Below are 27,676 nucleotides of genomic sequence, written 5' to 3'. Positions count from 1 at the left end.
TGCTGTTTCAAAGGCTTTTCCACCCTGCCAAGAATACAGTTCCGGGGAAAGCACAATCGTGATAAATTTTAGGATTTATTTTTGCATGGAAATGATGACATTTTAAGATCTTCGATATTGGCACAGAATATCAGGCTATTGGCAGCTTCATTTAAAAAATATCAGTATCGGCCTTTTAATGTACCCGTATCGGTGGAAGCCCTACTTCAAATGCCTCCTGTGATTCCATTTGGATGCGAATGATAAAAAAAAACAGTTCAAAAACGCTGTAAGAGACACCTCAAGGTTTGATAACAGAACCTATTCTGAATCAAAGTCTTTTAAAAAAAAACGGCCCCATTCCTTACAAATCTGTCACCTTTCTTCCATGCCCCCCCCACCCCACCCCCCCCCTCTCTCTCCTCCCCCCCCCCCCCTCTGTGATTCTGGTGAGTCAGGGATTTCCTATCTTTTTAATTTGACTCCGTCTGCTCCCTCTCTCATGCTCACTTCTGAGTGACGCCTCCGTTCTCAGGAGGGAAGCTGCTTCCACCGTCGTAAACAAACAGGCAGACAACAAGGAGGCCTTCAGGGCTAATTACCAGCTAGCTGCTGCACTGTGCTAACAAACAGCAGTGGGGGAGAAGGGGGGGATCGGGGGCGAGCAAATAGAGTCACATGCGTGGGCAGGTATACTACACACACACACAGTAGCACACTCTTGAGTCCCTAATGGAAACAATGAGACTTGCTGCGGCGGTTGATGAACCAGGTGTCACATCTGCAGGCAGAAGTTGAGTCATCCCATAATAATCAGCTCTTTTATAAGGTCTTCCTTCCAAATGATGACAGACATGTAGCCGCAGTGTGTGTGTGAGAATAAGAGGCTGCATGAAAACAAAGCCGATGTAAAATGTCAGCAGCATTAAGTCTGTGTGTGTGTGTGTGTGTCAGCAGTGCATTAGGTCTGTGTGTGTGTGTGTGTGTGTGTGTAAGACTGAGCATGTGTGCCGGTGCAGTTGGATGTTTTATCACACACGTGCTGCAGCTGCAGAAGTGTGCAAGAAAATTGATGTAAGTGTTCTGGGAGTTCATTAAACCTGTGTGTGTGTGTGTGTGTGTGTGTATGATTGTGTATGTACATGCACCCAACCTCAGGAGAGCAGAGAACTGACTAGGGGAAACTGCATCCCCCTACCTGCCTGTCTTGCATGATACATTTCATGTTTCGAACCCCCGTCCCCCCCAATTCTGAGCAGAATGTGCTGCGCTGTCAAACGCTTGCTCAGCATCTCCGCACACACACACACACACACACACACCTCCGTTTCTCCCTCTCTCCACGCCAACCCCTCTCCCTCTTCCCCTTCCCAGTTTGTGTTGGTAGATTTAATAAGCTCCCCTGTCTCCCAGATAACACACACACACACACACACACACACACACACACACACACACTCCACCCTGCTGTGAATTCTGATTGGATCCTCTCTGAAAATCGGGAAAGGTGTTTGTTGCTGTGGTTGTCTCCTTGACTACCGCCCTCCCTCCCCTGCGCTTTCCCAGACTCCTCTGGGTGTCTCCGAACCCGCTGAACACCGCGTGGGGTCGCGGCGACCTTTGACCCCTAAACCCTGATGACCTCACCCTCACCCGACAATAAGCGCCGACAGTTTGGAGACAAAAAACAGAAGCGCTGAGAGAGATTGTCTAATGAGATTGAAATGGCCGCTTTGGGAAAACAGGCATTTTGGATAGATAGTCGTGTGTAAACAGCAGATGACGCATGTTTACTGATATTCCTCGTGTTTTAAAATGGGGCCGCTAATTGGGAAGATTAGGGGCTAACAGTGTTAACGCAGACAATAGTCGTCGATATCAATCCTAAAATGTAAATGTACTGCCGTGTCTCTTGTCTGTGTGCGCCGTGTTTATGGCAAATGGCGTCAATTCAGGTTGCATTGTGGCTCCATTGACACACCGCCAATACACAGTCATGTGTGTGGGACGGGGCATTCAGTGACAGGCATGTAGACCCCTGATAACACACACACCTCCTCAGTATGCAAATACACACTGACTTGGCAAACACGGCCCTTCCCTCAGCAGAGTGTGAGCCGTCTTCCTGCTCTGAGCATTGAAAAAAAAAAGAGAGAAAAAAAAAAAATCACTTCCCACCGAATTTTTATCCTCCCCAAGAGAGGATGAAATTAAATATCCCTTCTGAGTGCTGAGGGGAAAAAATAAACCCCTGCTTGCTGTATTAATCGGAATGTACCGAGGCTTTAAAAGGGCAGCAGTGTGGCGTAGGGAGCGGGGTGGCGGCAAGCATCCGCCCTGCTGAAGTGTCTTTGAGCAAGACTCTGAATCCCTAGCAGCTCTCTGTAGCTGAGCCTGACCTCTGACCTCCCTGTGGTGGGGGGGGGGGGGGGGGGGGGGGGCAAGCAACAGGGCTCAATTAAGTATCTTATTATTAGGAAAAACTCTCCTTTGTATGATCTCCTTTCCTAACATTTCCTACAGGAACCGACAACAGTGATCCTTCCTTTGAACACGGCGCCCTCGCTGCCCGTCGGTCGGCCAATTTGCGGCCCGCAGTCGGGGCCGAACCCGTGACTACGCTCAATTCCTGGGTGAGGGGGGGGGGGGAATTCGGACACCTCTGCCCGGCCTCTGGGAGTCTGCTGGCCCCGATAAGAGGGGAGCCAGACAGGCAGAGGCTTCCTGAAGGCAGAGGAAAAGTTACCCACACTCCCACAGTGGTGAGTAATTACCCCGGCTGGCCGAGTGCGAGCCGAGATAGGGGATTCCTCCTCTGCATAGCTAGGTGGATGGAAGATAGATGGCTCTGTTCTTGTGCTTTAACTAGATCTCGCTTGCTCATGAATGCATGTACTTGCACACACACACACACACACTCACATGCACTTTGTATCTCTCTACTTGGCACAGACTCCACCCTGTGCCACTATGATAGCTGGGTATTCTGCTAGCCGTGGCAGATGGAGGCTGATTTTAGTCTGGGGGCTTTGGGACGACTAATCAATAGCTTTAATCAATTAAGAATGCAGCAACTGAGAAGCTGCAGAAAGGGGCCAAGTCTCACACTAAAAGGAGCTCCTTCCATTTATCACACTCTGCTCCTCTATCGATCTGAGAAAGGTATGGAAAGGGGTATCTGATGAATTAATTTCAGCACTATGGCACCGCAGAGATCTCCGCATGGCAGCAATTTTCTACGCCCTTATCCTCGCGCCGAGTCTTTGTTGTTTCAAAGGAGGGAATTTCATGCGCCGAGATATTCGCCATGGAACCGGGGGTCTTTTTTTTTTTTTGTGTGTGTGTGTCTCGGTGAGAAGCGAAGCATAGAAGGTAAGAGAGGTGAGCACTGCAGATTTTAAAGCTCTGTCGCACTCCAAGAACACGGTCTGCACAGAACGCACTGCCCTCCGTCTGCCTGCTGCAGCACCACACTGACCTCACATGGTCAGACTGGGTACTGACACTACAGCTGCACTGATGGTGTCTAGGCAAGAGCAAATGAAAAGTAGACTGTCTTTCTTCTTCACACATCACCGCCCTCACAGTGAGAGAGAAGTGAAACATCCTCACGGCAAAAACTAAAACGTAAGGGACAATGTGACGGGGTCAAAGATGTCATTGTGGCCGTGTATCACTACTCTCTTCATTGCAACCAAAACTAGTGAAATTCTTTTAGGATCTTTGAGGAACTATTCAAAGGCAGTGGAAACAGTCTGAAAATGTTCCTAATGGATCACAAGTGGATCGGGCCTTCTAGTTAGATGCATGAAGACCATATCATAAGAGGAGAGTGGTAGATTCCTCCTCATACCATAGTAAAACCCATTTACAGGGCAACTCTTTCCCCTCTAATACTCGAGTAACTAATTGACTTCCTCACAACAGGGAACTTCTCTGTCTCCGACTTACGGCCTAAGCCGCACATAACCACTACCACCTGGGCAAGAACTGGCAGTGAATTATTATTCCATCCCCTTTGGTAGGGCACTCTCACACTAATCGCCCATGCTGGGGTAATCCTCAGCTAAAGGTCAGCTTCTGCCAAGCTGCGTCCCCCTGGGTCTGGCTCGGGGTTTATGTGGACTATGACATGCCAACGCGGCGCGAGTCTAGACACCGCTGCTTGGCACGGGACCACCAGACTCAAGCCGAGTCGGGTCTATGACTGCAGGCTATACAGACTTTAATGTAGGGCTGGCACAAACACCGGTGCAGCTACAGTTTATTGTCTGAACATCATAACCTCACCCACCCTTTAGCCCCGTTTGACTGCCAGATTCAAATCTAGATACCATTTCATCTTCTGCTCCAAACATAACGAAATCAACCGACATGAGCGGGCACGGCCCTTTTCTCCTGTACAGTCACATAACTGCAAGATGCTGGACCTCCTTAGAGCCAGGATTTATTTTTATTGCTGTTCAAGGGAGTGCTAGCCAACTGCTGTGTGTGTGTGTGTGTTTCAGGGCAGATAGTGGTTGAGTCAAAGTCTCAGCCTGTCAAATCTTCCTGTGGGGAGGTCAGCAGGAGGCCAGACCTGGCTGACTGCCCGGGCCGTTGGGAGCCAGGATTTATAGGCCGAATCATACTGGAAACACACACACACCTCAATTGGAGATTTTCAGCTAGGCTTTATCCCTCCTCCGCTCTCTAGATACTAAATCCAGGTCCAAATTCTACAGTACATTTTTCAATATTTGGATTAAGAGGTTAAGCTCAGGTATAATTGGAGGTAGAAGCGTTATGCATCACAATGTGCCGCTCCTCTCCCCGTGTTGTTTCTCTGGAATAATAAAAAGCACCGAAATGGCTTCAGCAGACACTACGATGTAGGCAATTAATCAAACGAATCCTCTAGCTCGTGTTTCCTGACACTAGCCAGGCCATAAAGGCACAGGGGTATAGAGAGCCGCTCTGTGCTGAGTAGGCACTTCCTCCAGCCATACCAGCCGGGTCCCTGGCAGCGAGAGCCAGCCAGCATCCTCTATCTCCCTCCTTCCTATATTCCCTTGTTCCCTCTCACTCCCTTTTTGTTCTGTTCTAAGCACCAGATGGCTGGTTTTCATGTTTTTTTTTTACAGTTACGGAGGAACCGTCCTCCCGTGAGAGATGTGCTGTTTGCTTCGATTCAGCACATATCAGATTGCCTCAGTAAGGAGGCGTTTGGTGAGGAAATAATCTACACCTTTATTGCTAGGTGTGAAAGACAGAATTATGCGGCGTGCTGACAGTGTGGAATTGACCTTTCGTGTGCATCTCGGGTCTCAGGAGGTATTTTCCTAAGATATGGAAATATGTTCTCCGAATAATGCTGGCCTCTCAGATTCCCTGACTGGAACTGAACAATGAATTATCTTAAAAAGTCAACGTATACAGCCTATGTGATATTTTCTGTCAGGGACATTCAAAGAATCTTTGGAATAAGGACAGGTAACACTTATCTGAATACGTAATGTACCATAAAGCCTGAGAAATCTAAAATAGTAATTGGTCTTAATTGTCTAAGTCTTTGGTCAACACTATGATACCATGCATGCTGTACTTTGTGCTCATACTGAATGTTCTGGTATCATTAATAGTTCTCAATTTCAACCTGCTCCAGAGTTTAAAGCCACAGTGTTATTGTGTGTGCAAGAAGTCACCTGATCAACCTCGATCAGGATTCATGACAATAAGAGGGGGGAAAAAAATCTGATGCACCTTCAACTTTTATTCAACATCACAACTCCTGTAGTAGACATTTGGTCTGAGAGAACAGCAGACTATGGTTTCCTAGTAGTATGTCTCAACAGAAATGCACTACAAGTATGAAATGAACAAGAGAGACAAGAAGGTTGAAACATGGCTACAGGCCTGCATGCACAGAACTAAGGAGTATGAAGACTTGTTCTCCTATAGGTGAGTGCTGTACAAACTGCCCAGCTACCATTCAAAAGGTAGGCCAGTCAATTCTCTGTGCAGGCAGCAGTCTGGTCATAGAGCTGTCTGAAATTCAGTCGCACAGTCTGGTGTAAATCGCACAGTAGTGTTGGGTGGCATCATGAACAACAAATCCATTCACAAAAAAGGCACAATCCCATCCTCAACAGTCACCCAGCAAAAGCTTAGGGAAACATACAGGCTGAAGTCATCAGAAACTAAGAACTACAAGTCCCACGGTTGCATCCAACAAAGTGCTCGGTGGATGGATGGTAAAGCAGCAACTTGAGTTACGAGAACATCAAATCGACTGTTGCGACAGCACAAAATGTGTACGAGTCTGTGTAAAGCAGTCTTAGTTTCCACTGGTCCTGGGTCAGAAAACACAGTCCTAAAGCATGTGTTTAAACAAACAAAGCATGTTTATTTCAAACTAAAACAATATGCACCCGACATCCAAAACATCCCTCTGTTCATTTTCTTTCTTTTTCTTCCCCCTGGCATGTAATTTTGCTGTTTGTGTTCACTGTATTATGAGAAACAAATCACAGACATTTATTTTGGGGATACAACATTGTCATGTTTTCATCTTTTAAAATGTTCCTTTTTTCATTTGTAAGCAGCTGAACGGGTCTCACTGTATGTAGGCTATTGGTTCTGCTTAGAAACAGGAAGCATTATAGGACACCACAAAAGCATTCATTTAAAACTTTGCAGCAGCATTTTAAAAGAAGAGGAGACAGAAACGGGCCAGCGACTGCTGTTTTCAAGTATTGTGTATAACTGGATTCAATCCATTGTAGGAACAGCCAGGATTCCTTACTCTCTTCCATAGGAAGGTCAAAGCTCTTTTTCCCCCATATACAATTGAAACATTTTGGCAGGCAATTCATTAAAATTTACCAAGCTTAGATTAATTAAAACGGGTGGGGTGGCATTACAACTTAAAAAAGGAAAAAGGAAATAAAATACAAACAAAATTATCTACCAATAAATCAGCTAGTGAGCCATCTATTGAAGTACACTGGTATTTGTGAGAGATAAAATCATTTGTTATTGGTTATCAGACAAAAATTGGTGCAGTACTCGCCATGTCCCGTGTGGTGGTGGTTTGCTGACATGAGTACAGAGAAGAAGAGACAACTTTACAAAATGATCTTTTACCTACTGAGTGATGATTATGTCCCCTCAGTGTCTGTGTCAGTGTCTACCACTGGCTGACTCTCAGCTTCCTCCATGGGCTCACTCTGTTCATTGTTTTCGTCCTTAGGGGAGGCAAGCTGCTGCTGCTCCGGTTCACTTTGGGGTTCTTCAGGGTTTGATGTCTGGGCTGGTGACATTGTGGGGGTAGGGGTGGCTGAGAGGGAAGGGGAGGGAGCCGGCTCGAACATGGGATCGGGAGAGGGCTCTGGAGTGGGCTCTGGAGAGGGTTCGGGTGTGGGCTCAGCCACAGCGCTATTGTCCATTCCAGGTCCATTGACCCACTGGGGCTGGGGTGGGGAGGGTATATCTTGTGATTCCTCCTCATCTTTCTGTGGCGTCTCCTGCTCCTCCAGAGAGTCAGTAGTCTCTTCGGGGGGGCTGGCAGCTTGTGGGAAGGCCACGGGTGAGTCCTGGGGTGAGACCATGACCAGCGGTGAGGCTTGGCTTGGGGTCTCAACTTGTGGAGAGGCCACGGGCTCGGAGGGTGACTGGGCTGTGGCCTGGGATAGGGACTGTGTGGGTGGAGGGGACTCAGGTGGAGATGATAACTGGGCCTGGGATGGTGCCTCAGCTGACGGGCTCTGAGCCTTGGTCTCGGGTGGTGATTGGGCCGTGGGTGGTGACTGAGCCTGGGACAAAGTCTGAGATTGGGCTGGGGTTTCTGACTGGGGCTCGGGCGCAGCTCCTTGGCTCTGTGCTGGAGGTGGAGACTTCATTGGAGCCTGAAGCAGCGACTGATTCAGGCCCAAGGTGGGAGATGGTTTGGCCTGAGTTTGAGGCAGAAGCGGGGATTGGAATCTGGCCTGAATCTGGGGGTTTAATTTGAGCGGGGCTAGCAGTTTGCCTTGGTTCAGGGTCAGGTTGGGATTGAGGGTTGGAGTTGGAAGAAGGGGTGTGGGTAGAGGGAGGAGAGGTGTCCAGCCCCCACGTTCACGTTCCCTCTCGCGGTCTCTCTCTTTGTCCCGCTCTCTCTCTCGTTCACGGTCTCTGGTGCGGTCGCGGCCTCGCTCCCTGTCTCTCTCCCTCTCGCGCTCCCTCTCCCTTTCTCTCTCTCGTTCTCTCTCACGGCTGTGGCGGTTACCATTCATCTCCCTCCTGAAGTCAAAATCTCTTTCGTCTCTATCCCTTTGCCTATCCCATGGACGTCTGCGGTCATCTAGGTCTTGATGAAGGTCATTGTCGAAAGGCGCTGCGGTGGTACCACTACGGTTCCAGGCCTGTGGCCCCCCAGCAACTCCAGCAACACCAGAGGCCCCGGCCGCTACTCCTGCTGCTGTCCCAGGACGGTTCTCAAAGCGGTTGGGGAAGTTCTGCCCAGGGGTGGGCCGCTCCTCCTGGAAGCCTTTTGGACCTCCAGGAGCCTGTGGACCTCCACGCATGTTGTCTCGTTCATCAAAGTCCCCTCTGGTCTGGCTCCAGCGGTTATCAGGAGTAAAGCCTGCCAATGCCTGCAGGCGTCCAACTAGGCTGGTTCTAGCTGGCTGAGTCCCTGGGGTCTGGAGCAAGGCAGGCCTGCCTCCTCCACCACCTCCCGCTCCGCCACCACCTCCAAGGGGCTCCCTATGCTCCGGTGGAGGGGTCCTCAGCAGGCCTGTGCTCTGCTTTTCCGGTGGGGGGAAGCGGTAGTCCTGATCCTTGCCCTCGTCAGCCCCAGAGGCGGGCTCATCCTCAGTCTTGGATAAGCTGTCACTGGGAGGGTTGGGGGCCCTGTTGAAGGGGTCCAACTGGGAGAAGGGGGCCCTGGCGCGGACTTGGGCCTGGAGTGAAGTGTCGAGGAGGCTAGCAGCCTGCTGGGCTAGGCCCTGCTGCATGAGGAGAGGGAAGCGGGCCGCAGCCCCTGGTTGGAGGAGGTTGGGCCGCAGGTCCAGAGGCAGCAGGCCAGGCATCCTCTGTCCAGCAAGACCAGACTGGTGCAGGGGGTGGGCGAGGGAAGTTGTGGGGTGCATGCCGAGGAGACCCATCCCACTACGGACTGCATTCTGCATGCCTGGGGGAGAAAACACATCATGAATTACAAAAAACAAGTTCCCCATGGTCAGTCAAACAAATAACCCTAACCTCACCACAAAAACCCTAAAAATAATACTCAACAAAATGTGATAAAAGTGTCATCAGCATTGCCTTACCTTGCAGTGTGAGCTCTGCAGCGGCATCCATGCCCTCAGCAGACTGTGGCGTTTTGTCACTGGTGACTTGCTGAGTCTGGACTCCCACCGGGTTGAAGACACCTGCTCCGGGTATGGCTGAGGGCATGAAGCTGCCAGGGATAGTGCTGGTGGGAGGGATCATGGCGCCGTATGGCGATTCCTTGACATTTTCCTGGCTGGATGCCATCGAAGGCTGCACCAGAGCTATGGGTGGGAACAGGACAAACAAAATATTAAATCCAAGCCAATAAATGCCAACTTGCTTCCATAATAAATAATAAAGTTCATGCTTAATGTGCATGAATACTTACATGTAGGTGCTGAGGCCATGCCTGCTGCCTGTGCTGCCTGCATAAAACCTGCAAAACAGGAAATATATTTGCATTAGCTTGTGAATTTCTATAGGTGTGATCTTCACCTGACTGACATTGCGGTGTTTACCTGGGGGAGGCTGTGAGGCGTTGAAGCCCGTCCTGATGAAGGGCGGTGGTGGCCCGTAGCCTGGTGGGGGTATGCCCATGGAGACAGGGAAGGATGGAGGCACTAGACCCACTGCAGCAGGGACAGCCTGAGCCACTGGCAGCTAGATGGGAGGGATAACAAGAGTGTGAGGACGGTGAAAAGACACAACCAAACATTTCATTTCATATGGGCTCTGCGACCGCTGCAGGGCCAAATAGATCTAGCCGTGGTTTATTTATTATTTATAACTCAATATACCCCAAAACATTTCTGTGCGTATTTCCACTTTCAACAGAGAGGATTTGTCAGCTAGGATGAATAGAGGTTTCATTTTGAGTTAGCCCTAAACCTGAAAAGACTCACTTGGCCCTGCTGTGAAGAAGTAGCCACTCACCTATGATGAGCGTGATACGGGGCAATAGATCTGTCTGAGGTGCAGGAGGTTAAGCCTCGACCATGAATGCTTAGGTCATTAAGCAAGTTGTTTCCCTGCTCCTCTGACAAAGGTCACTACACCGTTTCAGAGATTAAGCTAGAGATAAAGCTAGAGATTAAGCTTGTCTAAACAGTCTGCCCTCCGATGGAGCCAGCTCCACTTCTGGCCCACCAGTGAACAAACAAATGGTGGCCGTGCATCCTGCCTTCACTCAGCCAGCCCATTAACAGGTCTAAAACAAAGGGCTTCAGGAAGGGGAAATCTGAGTGTAAACACTAACAGGGCGAAACACACTGCAGAATGGCAGCTAGTGCTAATCACAGGAAGAGATAGGATGGTAGGTTTCACACTACTGTGATACGATCTCAGAAAATGAGAGGGAAAAGTAGTGGCAGGAGGACTTTGCCTGTATTGAGCTTTTCAAAAGAGGTACTACTGAATAAAAGCATCGACTGTGCAAATTCCTTAAAAACAGATCATATTCCGTAACTATGAAAGAATGGAGGAATATCTATGATTTCTAAATACATTGTACACTGCATAAATCACATTCATTCACTATTAGACCCTCCCCAGTACCTGTACGGGCATCATGGTGACCTGCTGGTTGTAGGCCTCAGTCTGGGTGTTGGATGCCGCCATAGCCTCAGCAGTTGCTGGCTGGCTCGTAGCTTCTTTGGCTGGCTCAGCATTCTTGGCCGCCTCCCACTCTGCAGAGACAGAGACAAGAGGATGAAAACACACAGCTAAAAACATTTATCCACTTCTTTGTTTGGGTTTGAGAGCTTAGCTATGTTTTTGCATCTCAATCTTCGTCTTCATCTTTCAATCAGGGTGGGGTGGGGGGGGTGTTCTCAATGGGATTTCTTAAAGGATTTGGGTTATTACCATAAGAAAACAAACAAGATGAGAGAATGGGGCGGGAAACAAATCCACTTAGATAATCAAATGCCAGGAAGTGTCTGTGTGTGGATATTGGCATCATGTTTTCATTGTGTGTGTGCAAGCGTGCCTGCGTGTCCTACTTATACATGAGCAAGCATTACTGTTGACTCAATAAACCTGGTGCTTGTGCCAAAGAACAAATAAGTTGATCAGTGACTATGTTATTTTCACCATCGTTGACGGTCTCCTGGTCAATGATGCCCCCTTCGGCAAAGCCGTCCAGGTCGTCCAACTTCACCTTCTCCCAAGGTATGTAGGTGACGCCAAGGTCCACGTCCCAGAACTGCTTGTACTCCTGCTTCACCCCCTTGTTCAGGGCCCATGCAATCTGAACCAGATAAACACACACACAGGAATGTCAAGGGAACAAAATACATTTCAAAGACATTTGTAGGAGCATATAAGGATGTATGTGCCTGGATAGCTAAAATGTCTCTGAGGTAGGGTAAGTGAAAAAGCCAAACAGCATTTCACCTTATGGAGGTCAATGGACAATCATATTAGTTGGACCGCAGGGGGAATGAGAATCCAGGAAATCAAATCATAGAGGTGGAGTGTACCTTGATGATCTTGGAGCCAATCTTAAAGGAGCCAGTGCTGAGCTTCTGGCGGGCGCGGTAAGCATCCTGTCTGTGGACCATACAGATGTAGGCACAACCCCTGGGAGGGATCATCTGGAGAGATGAACACAAATTGCATAGGATATGGGATGTTTAAACGACGAGACGTGACCATAAAATGGAGAATGGCACAGAGAGAAAGAGGAGTGATTGATGGAGAGGAATAGGACAGAAATGTGAAAATGAGGAATGGGAGGCAGAGAGGACATGAGGGACAGAGGAAAAAGATGGGGGGAAAAAAACAGTAGCGGAGACAGGCCAGACACTCAATAACAACTTAAGGTCACGATGTGGTAATGAGAAACTCTGAGAAATATTAATCATCCGTCTTGTGAGCCTCAGAGGTTACAGAGCCTGCTAACAGCATAAGGACCTATGTGGGGAGTCTACTGCTTAAAGACTAAGGGTTGGCAGGTGGAGAGGTCTACTTACGTTGATAGACTCTATCTGGCCAAATTCTTCAAATAGGTTAGTGAGGTCTTGCTGAGTGGCCTTCTTGTCCACCTGGCCCACCCACAGAGTTGTGCTGCACACTGGGTAAGGATATAGAAATAAAAAAGAGGATTAATTATCCAGCAGAATGGTACAAGGAGGCAAAAAAATGAGATATGAAAGAGACTGATCATTTCCCAGCTAATCAACATCCAGCAAGGTAACATCTAATGGACAAAGAACCAGAACAATGACCACTTACCACTAAGAGTCTTGGATCGTATAGGAGGCAGTCCTTTCTTCTGCCGCTCTTTCTCTCGCTCTCGAGCACGTCTCTCGCTGGAGTACGACCGCGACGACTTTCTCTTGCGGTCTCTGGAGCGCGAGCGGGACCGCTTGCGGTGCTTCCGTTTCCGAGAGCCGGAGCGGGACCTGGACCTTCTTCTCTTGGGAGACCTAAAGAAGACAACAACACAACTTAAATCCAATCCACACAACTACAGACTAAGTATTTGTCAAGATGTTTAGTGTAAACACTTGAACACCACAGGCCTGCTAAAACCAAGCACCAACGCCTGTTTTTACAGTCCATAATTAGATTTAATCTTTGTCTACTTTGAGAACTCATTACTCTCAGCTACCAGCCTAATTGCGTTCAGTGAAATAAAAGGACTGCAGCGAGATAATGTGACAAGCTTGAATAGCCAAATAATCACTGCTCTAATTAACTCCTTTGATTGAAAGTAGAGCTAAGTACATCTGTGGGAGTTCACAGCACAACACACTTGGCCTAGACTGGACACAATCCAGATATGAGAGCCCTATCGCTGCCAGATGTAAATGAGATCCCAGAAAAAAGTCAAGACTGACCTGGAGCGTGACCTGGAACGAGTTCTGGAGCGTGTGCTGACAGCCTTCTTCTCCTCTGCCTCAAAGATCTCCTCCTCCATGCCGTCTGGGCCCTCGTCCAGATCCATGTCCTGAAAAACCGGGGCCATTAGAACACCTTTCAACATGGCAATACAAGGTGTGGTAGTAAATACCAGCAAGGCAAACCACACTGCACCGAATACAACTACGGCTTAATGACAATTACTCTTTACAGTCGTCATATTGAGACAAATATTCATCCTCATCATAAAAATGAGTCAATTAATACAACCCAGGTATATGGGAATATGACTTAAAAATTTGGAGGAGCCCATCCATACCTGCTGTTGGTTGTCAATGGAGTCATCCAACTTGTTCTCTGGCTCAGGAAGCTGTGGCTGGCTGCTGCTCTGGGCGGTGGCGACCGAGTTCTCTGGCCCAAAGATGGAGTCCTGCCCCTCCATGCTCATAGACTGGAAGCAGAAGAGCAGTATACCTATTACATGTCCTTTCTTAAAAAAGGGACCCAAGCAGTCAAGTATAGTCACATTAAGTCACAACCCTAATGTGAACACAACTATTTTCCCCTTCATCAACCAGGGGGACTGGGGATCAGGGGATGTGACTAGTAGGGAACCTTCCGCTGGTGTGTGTGTGTGTGTGTGTGTGTATGCCCTACCTTCTGCTGGTGCTGCTGGTGCTCAAGCAGCTGTTTCTGGAACTGCTCCAGGTTCTGCTGTTGCAGCTGCTCAGCCAGCTGGTGGAAGAGGGAGCTGTTGATGGACTCGGACACCATGGGCCTGTATGGGTCAGTAGCTCGGTTAGATACAAGCACTCGGGGAGGGGGTTGACAGAGTGAAGGGGCTCTAGCATGGGCTCTCTTAAGTTCCCACTCAAAAAGTCAGTTTAAATGTGGGAGAAGAAGTAGTGTTTGATGATAAAAGACATGATCAGAAAGGAAGGGCTCAGTCATACTCACAGTTGAGATGATGAGCTGTCCTTTTTAGACTCTTCACCGCGTTCAGAATCATTCCCAAAATCAAACTGGCCCAAAAGTTTCTGCAACAAATACATAAAATAAGCTAATAAGAAAGCATGAAATGCAGCAAATTAAGAAAAATATTACAAAAACACAGTAAAAGATGTCATATAATTCAAATGCATACAATCCCAAAACAGAAAGTCAACAGTAAACATGTTGTACCCCACAAATGATGCAACCCACCTTTAGGCCAATCAGTAACAAACATTTCACCTTATTTTATATTGTAATTTGGAAAATGCCAGAACATTGCGGTGAGATGCATAATTTCCCCAAGTTTTGTCAAAATACTAACAGCAATGTCTGGGATATTGTGTGTGACGGACGGACAAACAAACCAATGGAGAAGGCTGATCCATAGTGCCACAGAAATACAACTACACTTAATATCTTAGGAAATGTAAGTGGCATATGAAGCCAGGAAAAAAGCAGCTGACCACAGCATTACCTTATTGAAGGAGGAGACCCTCTGCTCCAGGGGGTTGAGGCTGTTGGCAGTGGCGGCAGCAGTGAGCTGGGCTGTCAGCGCCTGTAGCTGCACCACCAGGCCGGCGTCCAGAGCCTGCAGCAGGGAGGGCTGGGGTTTCTGCTGCTGCATCTGCAGGCTCTGCACCAGCTGTTGCAGCTACAACAGGTAATAACACACAGACAGGCAATTTGGAAACATTTTTAACATCAGCAACAAGCCACAAGCAGCAGAGTGCTGTTGTTCCGCAACTGGACAGGGCCAAGTTTTAAAAGTTTTATCTTACTGGATGAGATAAAGGTCAAAAGGCACTGGATTACCATTTATCCATAAAAAAAAAAAATCAAACATTTTAAGTTTAAATAATTTAATAACAGGCATATCTGCTAACCTGTTGTCCCTGAGGACTCTGTAGGATTTGGGCCACTGCGGCTACAGTGTCTGTGTTGGAGATCTGAGAGGCCCAGTCAGGCAGACTCTGGACTATGTTGGCTGGGGTGGCCGGAGTGGCTGGGGTACCTGGATACACAGAGACAGTAATATAATGAATGCTGAAATATCTATGAAATACAGAAAATCACAGTATGTTGTATTGGTACAAGGGCTTAGTATCAAAGAAGAATCTGACCACATGATGTCAGCGCATGTGTGATGCGTGCACGTGTGTACCCCACTGACTAAGTTTTGTATGTGCTCCGACTGACCAGGTGTAGTGTTGTTGACCGGGGCAGCGCTGCTGGGCATGACGGGGGTGACGCTGGGAGGGGGAAGCCCTGCTGCCATGTCCAACAGAGGCTGGATGATGTCACTCTTGAAGACAGCATTCTTCTGCCACAGGTTGAGGACTCGCACTATCTTACTCTGGAAACACCAATATAGACAAGACACATGACATGCAGTGTTTCGTTTACATTAACTTAGCTGTGGGGGCCTCCCACAGTTGGAGAACTGCTCCCACCGCTAGACAAATGTAAATACAATGAAAATTCAGCATCTGACCAGATAGCTCAGTCAAAACAGTTGCAATTACAGAACAATTGTCCATGTATCATGCTATAAATATCCAAATAGGCGTCATTATTTAACTACAATATCTGGAGGAACTGAACCTGAAATCGAAAAACCAAAAATACCCCCACCTCCCACATCTACATAAAAAAAATAAAAAATCTACTGGAAACATGGCAATACCAACTACGATAAGATCAATTCATGAACTGCAGATCAAATTTCATTCCATTATGTGGTTACTGCACAGGCATAATATTAAGGGGTGTAATATCAACACGCCATCAAAAGCCACACAAAGGAACATAACAACCGGTAAAAACTGGCTGACCTTATCATCTGACGGGCAGCGGTAGAGGTGCTGGAAGGTTCCGATGATATTCTTGCTGAAGCGTGGGGCGAACACGTCCTTCTCCGTGCCAAACTGGTGCCGCGACTGCCTGACGATAGAGTCGATGACATACAGCCCCGGGACCTTGTATTCTGGTTTGCACTGTCAATACAGAGACGGAGGGCCAGGTGTTGGGATACCAGTTTCCAAGGTGTAAAGACAATAATTTTCAAAAACACCGGAGCAGTCCATGAATTTATTGTGAATTGTAATGCATTACTGAAGTGATAATGGGTTAAAATGAATGCAATGATGTACAGCATTATACTAAAGCTTCAAAGTAGATCAAAGGCAATTTTGGAAGTTGGCCAGAATAAACATTCTAAGCGGATTTAAAAAGCTTAGTTTGTAGCCAAATGAACACTGTCCATTTCCCCCCGTGTATTTTGCTGTTTGAGTTTGGTGAGACTGACTATAATACAGCAACTCACCTTCTGTATGAACTTCTCCACACTCTGGACAACATGCTTGTAGAACTGAAAGAGAAGCAAAGGGAAGAGAACATGTTTTGTGACAACCGCCTAGAACCGCAGCATCTCATGGGAAAGTTGTAGGAACAGACACAATGCAGAAAACATTAAACCAGCAGCAGCTCTGGTTAGACAAAACCCAAGAGAGGGGAATAGAAAATGCATTGATCTCTGGTCAAATCCACTCATGTTTCAAGTGTCGACTTTCAAAAACCACAACTCGAAACAAAAGGGGACAAGTTCTTTACAAGTGAGAGTGTCAATAATAGTTATGTTACCGCTGAATGTACTGGGATGCAAAATGTCCCAGGTCGGCATTAAAATTTTACAGTCTGAATCTGTGATGTCTTCGGCATGTAAATGATTACGACTTGAGTGAAAATGAACATAGAGCCAGGCATTTCCCATCATAATGCACAATAGAAAAGTACATTTGACTATCAAATTGTCTTGGCTATCGTTTTTGTCAACCAATTCAAGAACTATAAAATAAAACTGAGATTGGGATGTTCTATTTTTGGCTAGGCTAACTGGCTTTTTCAAGACAGTTACACACCGTTTTATACGACAGACTACAGCAAGAAATCTGAAACTGGACAACCTGTCAGGGAGGAGTGTAACAACAACAACTTGCCAGCTCTTTGAAAGCAGCATCATTCATGAACTGACGGACACATTTATGGTCGATCAAAGTCAAGCAAGGAAATTAATAGCTTTCTATTAGCCTTCTATCACCAGACAGATAGAGGAAAAAACATTATCAGATGGCATTGGCCTTTCACGTAGGCCAGTAATGGGATACACACCACAGATAATGCCAACATCAAGTTTTAAAAATGTATTAGTGTAGTGTATACAAGTCCTTAAGGATCCCTCCACTCTTTCATTTCTGCCTTGTGTATTACACCTGCAGTAAATATAGAGTACATTACCTCCTACACTATGGAAAAAAAAGAGTATGGCAAGATTTCAAAAGGATGGGAGAAGGTGGCTTTAAGAGAGGCAGAATGGTGTTTATTTGAGATTTAGTCACTTTAGGGCCTGGAATACAAGCCTAGAAAATTTGTGCCTAGTCAATTATGTATCTGAAGTGTAAAATATTAGATTGACAAACAAAAGAGGGAATCTACCAAATGTACCAAAGCTAAATCTTTAGACTTTACATTTTATAATTTATAGTCAAGCAAAAACAGACTCAGATTGTGGGCAACAAACCTCAAACTGTCTTTCTGAAATCCTTTCAGTTCTAGCATCAAAACTGAGTGAGTTATTCTAACATTTAAAACCTACAGTCATGAAATTGTATTGTGTGTTATGGAGCCTTCAGCACAATCCTTTCCCACAATTAATCTTTCAAGGCCAAACTAGAGGAATACATGTCATGCTAGCACAAAAAAATCTTAGATAAATTCTTTCTGAGATAACAGTGGTATTTGTGTGTTGTTTGGGCCCTGCTCAACTGTGCCACACCTTCAAAGTCATTTTATGTTTACAGAGCCGATACAGACTACTGATTTAAAAAGAACAACTGCTGATACAATCTAATACTGAGCTATTCTGGTTATATGCAGTATGAAAGGGTCTATCTGGGCAAGCAGCAGCAAGGTGAACGTCAATCAAATGTGTGACTGCATTCTTACTTTGAATCAATATTTGAGTAAGTAAATCAAAGCCAGACAGACGGCACAGAAAAACACGTCTTTAGTTCGTTAGGCATCAACCAAAACTGAATTCAATGCAACATCAGGCATGTCTGTTAACACTATGTAAAAGACATTTTGTCTCTCACACAATTAGTTGAGGAATGGAGTTTAGGCATTCAATCTTTTTACAGAGTGAAAACCAGCCAGTTCTCATTAGCTTTCAGTCAGTCAGTGCATCCTGTTACGTTAGTCACTCCTCAATATGTGTTCACTCTTTACTCCTTTTTCTATCAAAGTGGAAGCAGGAATTCTAGAAATGTGACGCTAGAAGGTATTGGACAGTATTTCCCTTGAAAATTATTCAATATCAGGTTTTTATATCTCAGTGGGATTTTATGGTGCACCCTGCTCCAGACTTCATGATCACAGCGGGGAAACTGGTTCACCCATGAAAGAATCGCAAACCAGCTTCACTGGGAATATAAATCCCCCTTCTGCCATTAGCCTACATGTAAATAAAAAGGTTTAGTTCTAGTAGGTTTCACTTGTCCAAACCCTCCATGTACCTCATTTTCATTTCAAAATGATCAATCCATATAACAGCTATTTTACTTTGATCTTTTACTTTGAATTTATAGAGACCCCTTTATATTCCCTTAAAATTGGCAACGCCTTTGGTATTGTAGTCAAATAATGCCATGTGCATTTAGCAACAATTTTTCAGAATCGTTACAGCTATAATTAAATCAATATAAAACATCAATATCGGTCAAGGCCAAGGTAAACAATATGGGATGAATGGGAAATGTGATTTACATCTAGGGAGGGTTGAGTCAATCAATATAGCTTCACAATATAGTGCATAGTATTTCCATTATAGCAGATGGCTTACTGCCAAAAATAATGTACAAACTATCATTACTGGAATTATACAAATAAAGACATACATGGGCATTGAGCCAATAATGAAAGGATTATACATTAAATATTAGAGTATGAAACAACAAGGTTGCACAGCCATTTTGTAAATCCATATTCATAATGAGTTAAACCAAGAGGGCAGTAGCACAATGCATTTTGATTCAAACATCAGCGCTAAACACTTCCTACTAAGCCTCTCCAATATATGCTGATCTAGCATTTAAATTTAAAATGCCTACAAGTAAAATAAATCACTTAATTTAGATGCATCTTTTAATCTAGCCAAATAATGATTGCTTATTCAATGTTCAAGGCAGGCAAATTCAGGTGAGAGTTTAAAAATTCATCTACCTGCCAGTAGATGGAGTGAAAGGACAGGCTACTGACTAACCAGAATTATGGCATTTCATCACACAGAGACCAATTAGATCAGGAGGAACACTGTAACACAAATACGGGCATCTCACTTAAAGCATCACTTGGGAATTAAAAGGACAGAGGAGAAGTGGCTTGAAAAGTGACAGGACCAAAGTGTGTCATGCCAAGCAACTGCAGACAGGCTCACAATATTTTACATAAGGCTGGGATCACACACAATGCAATGAACATGTTACCCTCCAATCAAAGTTCATTCATTTCAATCGAGAGAATATATTGCCCCTGCATCATTCTGTTGCAAATGCATTAGGTTGCAGGTGTCACATGCATTGGATTTATGCTACATATATGTTGATAATGCCGTTTTGCCATATTTTACCACCGAATCAGAGTTGCAAGGAAACTTTATTATTGCATAGATCTCTGCACACAGTTGCAGCGACACAGATTCATTGCAGATTAAGTGTGATCCTGGAGTAAGGCTTTCAACATGCATATGAGACAAACAGATGAAGTCAAGTGATGAGTATGACAAATGTTCAGCAAACCAAAATACTGATGGCAGAAAAAAGCTTGAACATGAACTGTAAATGAATGATGTGCAGTTTGATGATCAAGCACCTAGGTTATCGATCCAAGCATTAGGCTATGGCAATGGCAATATACTATTCATAATATAATTAAGTTGATACGTCTACACTAAGGGCATTAATGAGGATAATTCACGACCACAAGGTCTGTCTGACTTGGTCCTAAAAGGGTGAAACAGATTCATATTAAGACACGATAGGCAATATAGCTGTCAGCAGTTCCTGCCTAATTGCTACAAGTCTTAGAGTAGCCTTATTAAAACTTGAAATGTCATGAATCAGTGAAAAGGTTGGAGATCAATAACTCAATGGAGCAGAAAGGCCTACTTTCAACCACCCAACTGAAGTGAAATATACAATCAGGCTAAATGCCAAGGACCCTTAACCTTGCTATTAATGTGTTTTCATATTTATTTCCAGTACATAGGCTTTGATTCTGATAATAACTGACTCGATAAATGACTGCCCAGAACCTGTACAATATATTCTACACGTAGGTTGCCTGTTTGGAAGTGGTAACAGATGCAGTGTTAGTGTAAAATGACGATTATCAAGCATTCATTTAAATGTCTAAAGAGACTAATCTGAGTGGGAGGCAAAATTCCTCTAACAAATTCCAAAGCAGTCTATTGCATAGAAAAATAAATTAAAGCCTTTATTCCACCTGGCAAAATATTCAAAAACCTAAGCATTGTAAGCAGTTTGGTCTTCATCAAGTTCATTAATTGGTACAATTAAGACGCCAGAATGTATATCATGATGTTAGCTCATGTGTAGGGGGTTGACATTCAGGTCAAACAAGTTACTAGCCTGAAAACTGAAACTACTGGCCCAGTGTGTCAGTGTGTTTTGATGCTGCCACTTTGAGATTTTTTTAAGATTCACTTTACAATAATTATGTTCACTTGTCTGTAACTAGGAAATTCTCTGCATGTTTTGCAGCAGACCTTGCCTTCCACCGCATCATGACCTAACCAAAGCCACTCTTCTCACCAGTTAGACTGAAAATTTCCCTTCTCTTACTTTCATATTCTCTCTCCTGCCTCTGCTCTTCCTCCAATGCTTTTCTCTTGGGAAGAGGATTCCCCCCCCCAGCATCTGGCCAGAAGACGGGGGCTTAAGAAACATTTTTAGCCGAGCTAGCTAATTGTAGTACTTTCGGTACCTGTTGCTGTCCTGACTGACTGTCTGAAGGAGCAGTGATTTGCGCTTGTGTTGCGCAGAGCACGTGAAAGATGCTGCTCGTCTGCATCGAGCCACCGTGAACGAGTTTACAGGGTAAGGCAGCGTTGATGTGGCTACTTGGTTAGTCAAAACCGCCTGGAAAGTGTTTTCCAACAAGATAATCATTCTGTCATTTAGTTTCATAAACAAACTGAACAAACATAGCCTATTTTTGATTGCTGGCTAAGCGGGCCACTAAAAATCAATATTTCCTGGCCTGGAGCTCAGAGAAAACATTGTCGGGCCACTGTGCAAATAGCAATGTCAAGCCCTGAAGTGTTAGTCATTTCTGTCACTGCACAAAAGACAACTTCTGTGACGCCACACTGGGGAAGATTAGTAAGGAGGAATTATCTGGACTACATTAAATATATACTGTATATATAAATAATGAAATTGTGAGATTTCATCAAAAATATATGTATGTCAAAATAAAGAAATTGTGAAATATCAGCATAAAGGCAATACATAATTTCATTCATAAATAGCCAATAAATAAATTAAATTGATTAGATATTTAATCTATTCATTTATTAGGTGTTTTGGAGCACCTCTTTAAGAGCCGGCCTCTGTGTGGTTGTTGGCTGGTTTGCAATACGCACCGCTTAGGGGAATTACTGTTCTGGTGACGCAGAGCCCAAAGAGCCCTGAACAGGGGAGTGTGCACTGGTTCACCAGTACAGTAGAAGTCACACAAGCAGAAGCCGGCTCTACGTTGGTGTGTGGTACATTCACTAATTAGGAAGTAGCTTGCTGATTTCTTTTTTTTACTGCTGTGGTTAAGTCAACGCATTATTTTGTTCAGTGATTTACTGTGCTTTCACAGTACTTTGGTGTTAACAGGTGTGTTTTTAAAGACAACATAGTTTTACAAACTCTAATCTAGTCCAGTCAGACTGTTTTTCTATTGTTACCATGACCAGAAACACTTTTTCTGAAAAACTGAATGCTGAAGACTGAAACTGAACTGATGCTTGTGCTTATTTGTTGTAAGACAAAATGGGCAGAGTTGAGGGACAAAGCTGTGATGCTTCTCCAGCTGATATTTGCTTTGATTAGCTGTTTATGGTGGTAAAATTTCAATGCCTTCAGGGACTACACAAAAAAGCTCTTTGATCAATTTACTGTTGTGCAGCAAGATTTTTAGCAGTTTCACCTCTGTGTAGCAAATTTTTATGCATTTTGTTTTAGGTGCAAACTAACACACAGAAACTCTCTTTTAGCTTAGTCTTTGCTTTTGATCTCAAAAGCACCATAGAAAAGTAAAATTTATCAAGGAATGTATTTGCCAAGTCCTTGTTCTCTCAAAGGATTTGAGGGTTCTCTGTGGTAAATACGCAAACAGTTGATCTTACAAAATTGCAAATACAAACTTCATGATCAGGTTTCATCCCATTTGTCTTTCAATTCAACAAATTGTTGAAAATTTGGGTCACAACTTTATTTCAATATAATAATTCTGCAATAGCATATGTTTGACAGTTGGCTCAAGCACACCTATGAAATATCAAACGTTATGTTAAGTATATAATTTCATTGAAAAACAAAGGGAGATTCACACCCCTACAGGTAGAAACTTGGTGTGTTTTTGGTAGTACAGTAGTAGATTAATTATACAATCAAAATCATTTATGTCTTCAACATGGTCAAAACCAATTTTCATCTAGAGGAAAAAGCATATTAAACTTTTACACTTATCCAAGCTGTATTATACAAGTTAGACATGTTATCCACAGGAATAAGGAAAATAACCCTCTAATAAAATGGACCCAGTAATGCAAGCTACATCACCAGTTGCTGTTTTTAAACAATGTTGTGTTTTAGGGTGGATTTTTCCTTTAAGTGTGCTCTCCAATGCAATCACAATTATAGAGATTATGTTTACTTTGTTAAGTCTGCCATTCATTAATAAATAAAAAAGGAGCAACAAGGTTAAAAAAAATGTATGGTTAGCAGTGGTACACCAAATCAGAACTGGAAGTACTGAGCACTTGATTAAGCAGATCGGCCGATATTAAGAACTGATCAGAGTAAGACTCAAGCCAGCCAGAATAAAAATAGGATTTCCGATAAAAACTTCAAAAACAAAACCCTAATTGATAAAGCGTTCAATTTTTAGGAAATATGGTGAGGTATTTGGAGTGGAAATAAAGAATATATTTATGTGGGAATCTGTCGTGAATGAATATTTGCCCCCCCCCAAAAAAAATCCTGTTCACAACATGTATTTATAACATTACTTAGTCTCCCCCCTCCCCAAAGTAACAAAATGTATGCTATTATTTTGAAGGCAGAATTGCCTCTCTTCTGGTATTATTCGGACTGTCTCTGACCGCTTGACGCAGGAGCTTTGTTGCTTTGACGCTGCACTGAACTCAATACTGCCAGTCACCTTAGCTTAGTTTTTTTAGAAACACAGGTCATTAACGTATCAGTATCAGGACAGCTTCATTTGCTAATCTGCGTACTTGGGAGTTGCCAATGCTGATAATACGGGTACTATCAGTTATGGATGGGACTATATATTGAAATTCAATATATCACAATACAAAATGTGACAATACGTATTGTGGGGCAGAAAAATAAATCGCGATATTGTCTCCATTTTATTCTGCTGTAGTAATCACAAATGAGACGGCTTGACCATCACAATTTCACAAGCTCTCCATCCAAATTATATTATTTGCACTGGCTTGCTAGACTGTAAACAACAATCTAAAAATGTCATTACAACATTTTTAAATTGTTGTTTACAGTCTAGCAAGCCAATGGCATTGCTAGAAAGATTTGTGGCTCAGAAATAAACATAATTCTGCGCAGTCAGACTTTGTTGTCATTGAACTTTTATCTATTACATCGTATCGTGGTTGTATTGAATCGTGAATCTCATATCGTGTAGTGAATCATATGGTGAGATAAGCATATCGTCCCATCTCTACTAGCTGTGCAACTCTAATGGTTAGTATAACAGAGTGCCACTAGTGATTACGTGAGGCCCCAGAATGTGCTTAGAAATATGTTGGTGATGTACCTGTTTGGGAATTTTTCAATAACTGTTTTTATTTTTTTTAATGTTTTTTCTATCTTTTCTATGTTTTTGTTTATACAAAAATCCATAACGGCTATTAGACTTTTAATAGCTATATATTGTGGATAGTTCTGAAATCTCTTCAATGAGCCAAGGTTTGTTATGTGCAATCAAAGATACATGGCTTGTATCAAAACAAGCAAAATCACACATGGTTACTATTTTGGAGGCTAAAAGTGAACGAGAAAGCCAGCCCACAACTGTAGACATATTGCTGTACATAAAGGCCTGTGATTAGGTGAGATGATGGCAACAGCTCTTATGAAGGGAGGCTGGGGGATGCAGCGGGCTTAATGAGCTCTGCAGGGAGACGCAGCTCAGCACAACTTCCCCTCAACCATCAATACATGTGCACATAAACACACACCTCCTTTCATTCCTTTAATATTGAGCACATCCTTTCACCCACCCATGCCTGTCTCACACACAAGAAAATACACGTGCTCAAACACACACACACACACCAGTTGCTGCAGTGTGGACCTGTCTCCAGGCAACTGCTCTAGCATACTGCAGAGCCTGGTGAAGTGTGTATAGGAAAAGGATGACAGCAATTCTCTATTTTTGTGCAAGTATATTCTTTTCATAGATTCCCAGCTGTCCCTCGACTTGTGGTTAGGCTCTTGCTTCAGATATAATTAGTTAGCCAATCTGTTGCAACTAGCTAACCTGTAGTATTAATGCTACAATACTACCAATACATCTTTTCTAACAGTTATAGATGTGTGTGTGTGTGTTTGAGAGAGAGAGAGAGAGAGAGAGAGAGAGAGAGAGAGAGAGAGAGAGAGAGAGAGTGTGTGTGTGAGTGAGTGAGTGAGTGTGAGAGAGAGAGAGAGAAGAGAAGAGGTTGGTGACACCAAATACCAACATGAGAGAAACGGTCAATTTGTTTTAAGACTGCACTTGCAACTGAGATGACACTGACCCAAATCAGTCTGAACTTAGCATGGTGGAGAACAAGCCGACATTTAACAGTACAATGAACAATACATTGTGTAGCATGCTGAGCTAAGTTGCTGGTAAGGTACTGATCTTTGGCATCAATGATTTGAAGCAGTCAAAAGTTATCTAAAAATGTTGGATTCTTACAGTCACAAGGGCACAAGGAAACCACATTTTGATTATTTTCTTTTTTTTTTTTAATGTGATGCATTTCCTGTTGAAACAGGATATTGGGGCAGACAGAACGCGGGGAGAGATCATTCAAATGTGTAAACCAATGGGATATCAGTTGGGGAGAGAAAGGCAGTTGTATCTGAGTTATATTTTAAGTATTTTGTGTTTGGAGCGAAGGGGTGGGATTGTTCAAATATCTGTGATGGTTTTATTGGTTGGATCTTTTATGTAGTATCACCTGAGACAATAATGTATCTTTTTGTTAAATATGGGATAATACACAATGAGAAGTCTATTTTATGAAATTAATGTGGATTTTCTTCTAGTTTTCTTCTATTAATTTTGTATAACAAACGCCTGGCTATGCACTATCCCATTTACCGTAGCTATGGCAACCTATAGCAGCTATATACCATGGCTGCATGCCAAAGATGAAAAGGTCTGGACTGTTCAATAACTAATTTGCCAATTCCCACTCTTAAGTAAAAGATGGACTGACCCACTGGTTTCCTGTATGTCAGCAAAATATTAACAAGCGTAGTCTGGTGTGACCTGTCTGTTATATCTGAGGTAAAGGTTGTACTAGGATTTTTTTTTAACCCTACTGGACAAACTGTGTGGCTGGTCTTCAGCTTGCTGGAACAATTGTTAGAATTCCAGCCATATCTCTTACTGACATGTGCATATTGAGCATGGGTACAGTATATCAACAACACTTATGCAATATGATCTTTTAAGTTTTGTAGCCTAGTATTGACATACAGTATGTTATACTGAGGCTGAATTGGCCAATGGAAAGACACAGATGCATATACTTGCAGCCGGTCCCTGATAGAGAGAAAGTCTGTCTGTGCCTCACAGCCCAGACTGCAGCATCATCTTTAGCTGGGACTTAGTTTAAAAAGGTCCTGTAGCCTGAGGGTAGTTTGTCAAAAGCAATTATACACCAAATAAATTATCTTTGAAAACACTGCTGGTTTTTCCCTCGTGTACCTATGAGACTGAAAATCAAAACAGACCAACTTTGACTGGGCAAGGCATCAACATTGCACTTGCTTTCTGCTCATTCTTGCCCATCACACAGGGCCCTACGTTTCCTGCATTGTGGAAATCACAGACGGAATAGCCAGGCTGGTTTTAAAAACAGAATTATGATGTACTGTAAACGTGGACTACCATGACAACGTGGTTTTAGCAAGAACTTGTTGTGAAATAGGGATGCAACCATACATTCAGCTAATAGTTTGGTTTGATACACCATACTGGGTTCACTTTTTGAAGTTATCACAATATTTTAAGCAAAATCTGATGCTTATCATCATCGTTTGGCATTTTGAGCAGTTTCTATCATAAATATAAACAAACATTTAATGATGGCAGCGTGTTCAGTGAGAAGAGCTGCGTCTGTGGGATGTTAGACGTGTATGTATGAGGTTGCCTACAGAGCGCTGGAGTGCCAAAGGAGAACAAAAATAATATTTCAAGGGCACGATTTACTATATCGAGGGCACAAGGTAGTATTGTGTGTGCACAAAATATATCTCATGACCTCATTTTAATACATTTGAGTGCACAAGATACATATTGTTCCCTCATTTTGGTTAATTCATGGCCTCATTTTGATTATTTTGTGTGCACAATTTCATAATTTGGGCGCTCAACTTAAAACGTGCAGTAAAACGTTAGTCAAATTTGCACACCCATTTAAATTGTGTGCTCAATTTAACTCCTGCAGCAAGTTTCAAACTGATTTCACTCTCCATTATTTGAATTGATTGATTACGCTGATTTATTTAGTTTAATTAGCCTGATATTTTGTTGGGTAAAGATGTATTCAGTTGAATGAAGCTTTTGATAAGGTATAATAGATGTATTTGTTGATTCAATTTTACTTCAGGTAAAAAACTTGGGATGAGTTATCAAGGCGTTATCTACTGACAACATTGCAATACAAGGCCTTATTGTAAGTACAAAACAAATGACAACTGACATATAGAGTATCAGTCAACATCTTTCCACCACCAAGCCTCAGATAAGGGGCTGGTGAGGTTTTATATCTATTCACACCTTTTATGCAACTCCAGTGCACGTCATATATTGTGCACGAGTTAATACTTCATTACCACAAAATACATTTTCTCCCCTACAGGACTGCCACTCCCAGGCTCCATAGTTGCCTGTATGTGCTGGTCAGAAAAACCACATGGGTTTGCTGTGGGACAATGAAGCCAAACGGTTGGAGCAACAGTCATGAACAATAGATAAGTGTGTGTCAGCGAGTAGG

General features: G+C 43.8%; 1 protein-coding gene across 2 annotated transcripts in view; it reads right to left on the bottom strand.

The window, feature by feature from the left end:
• Window positions 1-5,711: 5,711 nt before the first annotated feature.
• The window catches only part of scaf8 (SR-related CTD-associated factor 8), a 37,821-nt gene continuing 15,856 nt past the window's right edge, over window positions 5,712-27,676 (bottom strand). The window contains exons 3-21 of one of the 2 annotated variants that reach the window (XM_071905814.2): window positions 16,394-16,438; window positions 15,903-16,064; window positions 15,268-15,424; window positions 14,955-15,082; window positions 14,546-14,722; window positions 14,035-14,114; window positions 13,735-13,855; window positions 13,397-13,528; window positions 13,056-13,165; window positions 12,448-12,641; window positions 12,186-12,286; window positions 11,694-11,807; window positions 11,305-11,461; window positions 10,768-10,898; window positions 9,732-9,873; window positions 9,602-9,649; window positions 9,270-9,494; window positions 7,105-9,130; window positions 5,712-6,466 (exon numbers count right to left, since the gene is read on the bottom strand). In XM_071905814.2, coding sequence (XP_071761915.1) covers window positions 7,119-9,130; window positions 9,270-9,494; window positions 9,602-9,649; window positions 9,732-9,873; window positions 10,768-10,898; window positions 11,305-11,461; window positions 11,694-11,807; window positions 12,186-12,286; window positions 12,448-12,641; window positions 13,056-13,165; window positions 13,397-13,528; window positions 13,735-13,855; window positions 14,035-14,114; window positions 14,546-14,722; window positions 14,955-15,082; window positions 15,268-15,424; window positions 15,903-16,064; window positions 16,394-16,438 — 4,236 coding nt within the window. In that variant the 3' untranslated portion in view covers window positions 5,712-6,466; window positions 7,105-7,118. Of the gene's footprint in view, window positions 9,131-9,269; window positions 9,495-9,601; window positions 9,650-9,731; window positions 9,874-10,767; window positions 10,899-11,304; window positions 11,462-11,693; window positions 11,808-12,185; window positions 12,287-12,447; window positions 12,642-13,055; window positions 13,166-13,396; window positions 13,529-13,734; window positions 13,856-14,034; window positions 14,115-14,545; window positions 14,723-14,954; window positions 15,083-15,267; window positions 15,425-15,902; window positions 16,065-16,393; window positions 16,439-27,676 lie in introns of both variants that reach the window. The other variant, XM_071905813.2, reaches the window with a different exon arrangement.

This window comes from Centroberyx gerrardi, chromosome 17 (assembly GCF_048128805.1).
Source record: "Centroberyx gerrardi isolate f3 chromosome 17, fCenGer3.hap1.cur.20231027, whole genome shotgun sequence".
Classification (NCBI taxonomy): domain Eukaryota; kingdom Metazoa; phylum Chordata; class Actinopteri; order Beryciformes; family Berycidae; genus Centroberyx; species Centroberyx gerrardi.
This window is presented reverse-complemented; position numbering and strand designations above follow the sequence as displayed.